Source organism: Trifolium pratense, linkage group LG1 (assembly GCF_020283565.1).
Source record: "Trifolium pratense cultivar HEN17-A07 linkage group LG1, ARS_RC_1.1, whole genome shotgun sequence".
In the NCBI taxonomy this organism is placed as follows: domain Eukaryota; kingdom Viridiplantae; phylum Streptophyta; class Magnoliopsida; order Fabales; family Fabaceae; genus Trifolium; species Trifolium pratense.
The window spans coordinates 18,891,941-18,900,363 of record NC_060059.1 but is presented as its reverse complement, the minus strand read 5'-3'; the positions used below and the strand labels follow the sequence as shown (position 1 = coordinate 18,900,363).

Here is an 8,423-nt window from a genome sequence, read left to right as displayed (position 1 = left end):
TGAAGATGATGAAGAAAAGGGGAAAAAATAGGTGTTGATGATTTATCATTAGATACATAGATCTACAAAATCCAATGGTTCTCATTTAGTCAAAAATATCCAATGGTTCTCATTAAGTCAAAAATAACTTTTGGTGTTAAAAATTAACGGAAAGGACTAATGTAGCAAACAGAGATGTCTTTAAGGGATCAATCTGGACCTTTTTTTCTTTAAGGGACCATTATAAAACCTAAAATGTCTTTAAGGGGTCATTTTACTAATTAAGCCAAGATTTAATGTATAAATATTGAATACACAATTTTTTTCCTAATATTTTCCCAAGAAAAAGAAAAGGCAAAAAGCCAAAAACTACTCCGTTTTCTAATCTAAACAAGTGTTCGCCTCGATCTCTCACAACTGCGATTAGCGGGCCGAAACCACTTGAGACCAGAACTGATCCTCCGAAGCAGATTAAACACGTGAAAACAAATAAAAATAAACACGTGTGCGCCAAACCAAATGGGAATCGGGCCACGCCGTTTCAACCGAAGCAGTGGAAGTCAGTGTCCTCTGCGGCCCTAGCCGACTACTCTGCCACCGTTACTGCCTGCCACCGCTGTTATTTTCATTCAGTCTCTTAAGGTTTGTTTTATCAGCCTTATTTAATCGTCTTTGAAATTTTGTTTCTCATCATTACACTGTTACGGAAGTTTCCATCTCTTAAACATTAGCAGCATTTAGCATTTTCAGCTTTTGATTATCTTTGAAAAAGAAAATGCTTATATCTTCTATTAGTGTTGTTTAAGTCCCTTAGCGGCTTAGCCTATTGACCTAGCGGTTAGAATTTCACCAAGTGGAGTATGCGGGGTTCAAATTCTTTGATATAAAATGCAATGTCCTTACCAATTGAATTAACGTCCTATTTAAAAGTGTTTGTTTAATAGGCTAATTAGTTATGAAAGACATAACAAAACCTGTGACAAGTAGTAGACCAAACTTGTAGAATTTAAATTTTTGAAATAGACCTAAGTGCCAGGCACCAAGACCTATTTCAGACAAAACTTAGCCTGCCTCGATCTACTTTCACTCCTAGATGGGTTAACAAGTTTCAACAGACGAGTGTAGCCGCGATTATCTGAATTGGGCTGACTACTTTAGTCATTTGACCAAAACCTTCTTTGGATTGAAGACTACATCCCTCTCGCTATTTGCCACTGGATTTGGCGTCCATTGCTTTTTGTGTAATCCCTTGTTCAACTACTCCTATTCTCTTTCAATTATTTTGATTAAAGTTCAATACCTAAGCTCCTAAAAGTTTTTAAAGTGGTAACATTATCCATTACTTTGTAGTTTTATCATTTAAATTTAATTGTGTACACGTCAAACCTAAAAGGAATGGCATAACATCTTAGTTTTGTGTTTCTATTGATTGCTTACTGCTTAAGAATATAATGTTCACATTACATGATGCAATTAAATATTTATGGTTGTAGACTTGTAGTGTTACTAAAATGCCTCGAAGGCCAAGAAGACATCAACGATTCAAATCTTGGCCTATTACATTTTCCCCTTTTGGTCGTGCTCTTGCTCGTATGGGCTCGATTTCTATGCCAAAGCGTCGTTCCGAATCCATTGAGAACAACACCCCTTCATCTGCTAGTAAGACACCTTTTTTTTTTCTTTCTTTTCCCCTTTTATAATTTCATTCTATACGAATCTTGCAAGTCCATGTTTTAAAGTGCCTTTTTATGTTTTACTCTCTGTATAACCACTTTCTAGGTAATGGATTCATCAAGCATCCTTTGGATGAGAAACCAGAAGGGTCCGAGTCATCAGATGGAGAGTTTGATGTAATATCTCTTACACTGTGATTTTATGATCACTTGTGTTATTATATTTTGAAATGTTTAAATTTCAAGATTGTATCATTGAACGAGTAAAATTGGTTAATATGAGGTCTCTTGTTAAAGGGAGTTGTCCAAGCAGATTTTGCCTTTTTTGATCCTAAACCCAATGATTTCCATGGAGTTAAGACCTTGCTGCAAACTTACCTGGATGTTGAAGAATGGGATTTGAGTGGCTTTGTAGACTTGATTTTGGAACAAACCACCGTAGGGACTGTTGTGAAGGTAGAGGATGACGAGGATGAAGGAGTTTTCGCTCTTGTTACAGCTCTTAATTTATGGAGGTATAGGGTAAGTCACATGGTATTATCGCATATGATGTTTTACTGATGTGTTTGCCTCTTTCTTTTACTTTTTTGGTGCCTGGAGTGTAATTATATATAGTCATTGCCTTTACTATGTGATCACCTTGACATCACGCTGACTTACTTTTCTTCTTTGTTTGTTCCTCATTTTTAACAGGAAAACTGTTTTTTTCATTTGGAAAAAGTGTTTAGGTTATGTATATCCTTTCCCCCCCTTATGTAATTTTACTAGGTGGCAATTTGTTGTCGAAAGCTCCCTCACCAAAATAGTAATCATGTGTATTTTGACGAAAGAAAGGAATTTGTATATTAAATTTTGTATGGAAATTGAACCTTAATCAACTCATTCTTATTTTAATCTTCAATTTTTTGTTCATTGATTGGTGGCACACATAAATTTGAAAATTTTGTTTACGACTTAACTAAGAGCTAGTTTGCTATTTCCTGCATAAGTTGATATTAACATCTACCCTTCAACTTTTTAAAAAGCTTCGTCATCTATCTTTTCTACAAATACATTTAAATTTATGAGGCTTTAATTTGTTGGTAAGTTTGGATCCAAATACATTATTTGAAAAACTCCTAGAAGCTCAGCTAAATTGAGCGTAATAATTTTGTTAGGAGCAAAGATGTATTATCAAACTCAAGGACTTTCTCCTCGTTAAAGCATCCCAAGAGAAGGGCATTGCTGATCAGTTGAGATTACTTTTGGGGGAACAAGCACATAATGTGGGTCTCCTGGTATCACAACGCGTGGTGAACCTTCCTCCCCAGCTTTTACCACCTCTTTATGATTCTCTTTTTAACGAAGTGTCATGGGCCACAGAAGATGAGGTTAGATGTTTATTCTTTATAGTATCATATGGGTGAGGTTATTAAAATGTTTTTCTTTTTGAGTGCTGGGTGGGGACTAATTTTCTATTTAGAACTTAAATTGTTGTGTTGCACACTTAACAGCCAACGGAGGACCTCAGGAATTCCTTCCGGTTTAAGCACTACGTAATACTTAGCAAAATTTACAAGGTATTATGCTTCTGCCGTATCTCCTTCATACTTATTGCCCTCTTATTGCTATTTCGTTATTTCAAGCTTTGATGATTAAGATCATTTTCTTCTGCTCCACTTTTGTTGTTTTGTGATTATTTACTTCATTCCCTGTTGTAAAAATATAGCACAAGAATGCAGAACAGAAAAGAAAACTGAGTGATGATAGTGTTGAGGAGATAGTATATGTTAAGCCCGAGGATGAAATTTTTCATAAGGTATTAACATCTTGATGCAATCATTTTGAATTATTTTGTCTTTGATTACTGATTATTGTCCAAAATAATTCCCAGTTAAGCTTGTGGTCTTTCTGTTTTCCTTTGCGCACCCAGCAGCCTGCACCTCACGAGGCAAGTTATATGATTCTTTCATATCATTATATATACCATTATTGTCGTGTTTTTATTAACCTGCCGAAATTTACCATGCTTTGGTCTGTTAAAAAATAAAATAAAAACCAAGTATATATGTTTACATCTTTGGATCTTGGTCACACAGCCTATTTGCGTGGTTGTGTGGTTTATATAGATGGAATGCACCGTTCAAAAGTTTAATAACTTTCTTCTCTACACATTGTCAGAGATGAAGCTTTAATAAATCTTAATAAGTTTCTTATCTAGTAATTTTAGTAAATTTGTTTGTTGAATGGTTGTCTGTTTTACTTTGGTTGTTCTCAGGATTTTAGGCAATTTTGTTTGTTAAGGGAAACTAGGAAAGTCCTTGGGATTTTAGACATTATCTAAAAATGTAATTGCATCTGTTTAACGGCAGAAGCAAAAAGACAATTCATATTTAGTACCACGGGGCATGTTCAATTAGCTCATCTTTATCCACTGCCACAGAATCACATCAGGGTTGGCTACAAGTTTTGAACTTTAATTTGCTTATATTTTTTTAATAAATAAGAAAGGTCTATGTTGGGAATGACTATCTGTGAGCAAGGATTATGGCGGTATTGGCTTCAAAAACCTTCATGCTTTCAACTTAGCCATGCTTGGTAAACAAGCAGGAATTTAGTTACCAAACCTGGTAGCTTAATTACACAATTACTCAAAGCTAAATATTTTCAAAAGTGTGATTATTTTGATGCAAATATCGGGCAAAATCCAAGTTTTGTGTGGCAAAGTATTTGGAGTGCAAAAGCGTCGTTCAAAGAGGGTACAAATGGAGTATTGGCACCGGTGAGAATATCAAAATTTGGAATCAAAATTGGCTCAAAGGTGGTGTGTTCCTGCCTTTATCAACAAACACGCATAACACTGGTAATTCTTTGACAGTTAAAGATTTAATAATATCAAATTCAAAAGAATGGAATATTGAAGTGCTATGTGGCTTGTTTGAACCAAATGACGTGAACAGTATAAGGAATACTCCTCTTTTTGACTCTGCATGAGGACACTTTGGTTTGGAAATTATAAAATAATGGTTACTATTCGGTGTGCAGTGCATATAAACTTTGTGTTAATGCTGCTGGTATACATGATAGATATGGTTGTGCAGGCAATTGGAATCAAATATGGCGAGCTAAAATTCCACCGAAAGTGAAGAATTTACTATGGAGAATTGGTCATAATATTCTGCCAACACGTCTGGGACTAATCAGCAAAGGAGTGCAGTGTCCAACTAACTGTGTAGCTTGTAATGAGAATGCGAGGACAGTATGCACATTTTTTTCTTGTGTCAAAAAAGTGTGCAGTGCTGGCAGCTCACAGGTTTGTGGGACAAGGTGAATGCAGGATTGGATGTTAATAAGGATGTAGCAGAAAATCTATTTTCCATCATGCAAAGGCTTGACAATGATCAACAAGAGATGTTTTGTGTGATATTGTGGAGCCTTTGGAAGTATAGAAACAATCAATTGTGGGATAATGTCACTTCGGACAATATGCAAGAGAGGTAGACATTTGCTCACAAGTTGGAAAACAGCACAAGAAATTTGCTCCTTAACAACTATAACGCTATCAGTCACATCACAGGGAGTGGATTAAACCAAGTTCAGGACGCTACAAATGCAACATTGATGCCTCCTTTTCACATTCACTTAACAAGGTGGGCATATTGGTATTTGTATTAGAGATGACCAAACAAGATTTGTGATTGCAAAAACTGAGTGGAGAGAGCCTGTTATGTAGGTGAAGCCATCGGATTGTTACATGCACTCAAATGGGTGGACGAGTTGCAGATTCGTGATATGGATTTCGAGGTGGATTGTAAAAGGGTGGTAGATAGTCTCTACAGTAACAAAAGCTATGCCTATGACTTTGGTGCTATTATCAGAGATTGCAGAAATATTCTAGCCACCACTCTTGTGAACTCTCGTGTTAAGTTCATTCGGAAACAAGCAAATGAAGCTGCTCATATCTTTGCTACGGCGGCTCCATTTTTAGCTGCTATCCATATATTTATCAATATTCCAACATGTATTTATTCTATTATTGAGAATGAAATGAGATAAGTCTTTTGCTGTAAAAAAAAAATAGAAAAAGAAAGGTCTATGTTAAAGTAAGGGTAGAGTGTGTCTATTGGGTTGGAGTTTACATCAAAATTAGAAGATTTCTGCAATTAGAGTGGGAAGTGGAGATTCAACATATATACCGCGAAGCTAATGGTTGTGCGGATGGGCTTGATATTATGGGATATTTTTTAGGTTCCAATTTGATTTTCTATGATTCTTGTCCCACTCAACTTAGTAGTGTATTTTATGCTGATTTGGCTGGGATTGGCTATCCTCGCCTAGTAGTTGTGTAATCGTTTCCTTTTTTCCGAGCTTCAGTCCTCTTTTCTATAAAAAATAAATAAATTAATTATATGAACTCTGTCTCCTGTATTTTCTCTGGGTTTTCGATTTGAAGTGCAATGTTTTTAAGCTGAAAAATAGATAGAAATAGGACTTAGAAATTTAAAATTATTAATATGGAAGGCAAATAAATTTACTTCAGCTATAGTTTCTTGCTTAAATTTGATTTTGTAGAAAGGTAGCAATCTCTCGTCACTAATGATTCTGAATTATACATTTTCTTCCTATTACAGCTGAAGAATTACAGGGCAATGGGATTAATCATGGCTGTTGAGGCAGACAAAATTCCATCATTTCGTCAAGAATTAGGTTCTTTAATAAATGAAACCTGAAGGCAAATCTTAATTAACATTCCTAAACAATTCATTATCAGAATCTTAGTACTTTTTTTTTACTAAAGAATCTTAGTACTTCTCTGTATTTTAACTATTTTAACTTTTTTTTTCTTTCCTGCAGCTGTTTGAGATGCCAAATTTTTTGGGATTTTTAAATTAATTTTTCTGTGGTATGTTTTGTGTTGCAATGACAATTGGGAAGATATATTGAAAGTAGCCTTTCACAATTGTTAGTTTGTACACTTTTCTTAGTTTCTCATTTTTTGGATGCTTATTAAATCTGCAAAATAGTTTATGCTCTGATGGAACTGTTGAAATGAGTATGAATACCATCCTTTTCAATAAAAAAACTGGAAATCTTCGGGGAAACCTAAGGAAAATGATAATTCGCGTTATTAAAGCTCGTGTTAAGGGATTGTCAAAATAAAAAAAGTTCATGTTAAGGAAGTAAATATAGAAAAAATTCTTGAAAATTGTGCATTTAATATTTTATAACATTAAATTTTTTATATCATTAAATGCAAAACTTCTATATTTAGCTATCTTAGCATGTTTTAAATATGAGAAATGCTTAATCCTACGAATAACACATCCACGAAATCCACGAACACGCATTCCACGCATTGCTCAACCTTCTTTCTTCTCTTAGCTTCATTTTCTTCCTTTTTTTTTTAATGCAGAAAAATACTAATCACTCTGATTTTTCTTCCATAGTTCCACCCGTATATCACTCTCCCTTAAATTCCTGTCTTTGGCACCTCTTTCAAGGAAAACTAAGGCGGTGATTGAATCAAATAACTAAAAAAAAGATGGGATTAATTATAAAAATAGATTAATTAAATATTGACCCACCAACAGAGAAATAACACGGGCAACACATGATTTCGTTGTATTCGCTGAAATGGTTTTCGTAGGATATAGGGATTTGGATCATCTCCTTCACTCTCATCTCCATCTTTCTTCATCCTCTCTATCTCTCTCTTAATCTCACTCTCTCTCATTATTATTTTAAAATTTGTTATTGAAGAGAGAGATTGAAATTAAGAGAGAGATAGAGAAGAAAGAGAGAGATGGAGAGGAGAATGAAGGAGAGGATTCAATCTCAGGATATAGCGGTGCTCTTTAAATATTTTTGTAAACTACACCAAAAAAATATATATATATATATATATATATATTGTAAAAAAAATGTTTTAAATTAATTTGATGTTTTAATTGATAATATAAGCCTTAAATCTGAGCCGCTGGATTTAATTAATCTTACATGTCATATGGTTGTGAAGAGAATTGGAGATTGCCATTTTCTCCCCAAATGGAGAGGATCTGGATTCATAATATGGGTATGCTAAACAGTGTTTTTTGGCACTTGTTAAAAAAATAAAAATCTACGTATAATGAGTGATTTGAAGTCATCATTAATAGACTATGAATTAATATTTTCACTAACACTTAAACTAATATATGAACCGAATGACTTGCAACCATCAATAATAAAATCTAAACCAATATTTACATTCATATAGTTTAAAAAATAAACGATATTTTTCTTTTAATCCTTGTTTTATTATAGCTAATGAAAAATTTAGTAATACTTGAATTGGTCCCTAAATATGAAAAATATTTGATTTTGATCGATGTATTATCTGTGAATTTAAATGAATGAGTATTGTTGTTTTTGCGTGAAGAAAAAAAAAACTAAAATAGACGTTACAAGAATTTTGATATATTAACGTGAACTATTTTTCTAAAGCACTTAAAGCATATATTTAAATTATTGCATTTTCAATTAAAAAAATTATTGCATTTATAATCACGTCATACTGCAACTTATGTTTTTGGCGGACCGGGATATTGAAATTTAATGGGAAGTCAATTCATCAGCTTGATCTTCTGACCAATGTAAACCAGGATGTTGTACATTTCTGACGTATTCTTCGGCATCTATGAAAGGAATCTCATAAAGTCTTTGTTGAACACCCTCAAGCAAACGTCCATTAGTTATTGTTCCATGGCTTTTCCTGACAAAGGAGATTATGCAAACTCCTCGGTCTGAAAGCAC

The 8,423-nt window shown here is 34.0% G+C and overlaps 1 protein-coding gene across 2 annotated transcripts; it reads left to right on the top strand.

Moving 5' to 3' along the window:
- Positions 1 to 341: 341 nt before the first annotated feature.
- On the top strand, positions 342 to 6,609 carry LOC123902508 (protein BCCIP homolog). 2 transcript variants are annotated; one of them, XM_045952260.1, is made up of 9 exons: positions 342 to 621; positions 1,473 to 1,638; positions 1,759 to 1,829; positions 1,950 to 2,174; positions 2,810 to 3,022; positions 3,146 to 3,211; positions 3,361 to 3,450; positions 3,526 to 3,582; positions 6,263 to 6,608. In XM_045952260.1, the coding sequence occupies exons 2-9, from the start codon at positions 1,491 to 1,493 to the stop codon at positions 6,359 to 6,361; spliced, it is 969 nt and encodes a 322-aa protein (XP_045808216.1). In that variant the 5' UTR covers positions 342 to 621; positions 1,473 to 1,490; the 3' UTR covers positions 6,362 to 6,608. The 2 variants fall into 2 exon arrangements, with proteins under 2 accessions (XP_045808216.1, XP_045808217.1); XM_045952261.1 differs by lacking the exon at positions 342 to 621 and having other exon boundaries at positions 1,477 to 1,638; positions 6,263 to 6,609.
- Positions 6,610 to 8,423: the final 1,814 nt, after the last annotated feature.

Coding starts and splice junctions, on each gene's coding strand:
- LOC123902508 (XM_045952261.1), top strand. CDS start 1,491: ATGCCTCGAAGGCCAAGAAGACATCAACGATTCAAATCTTGGCCTATT. Junction 3,023..3,145: donor CATGGGCCACAGAAGATGAG/GTTAGATGTTTA, acceptor CACACTTAACAG/CCAACGGAGGACCTCAGGAA. Junction 3,583..6,262: donor AGCAGCCTGCACCTCACGAG/GCAAGTTATATG, acceptor TTCCTATTACAG/CTGAAGAATTACAGGGCAAT.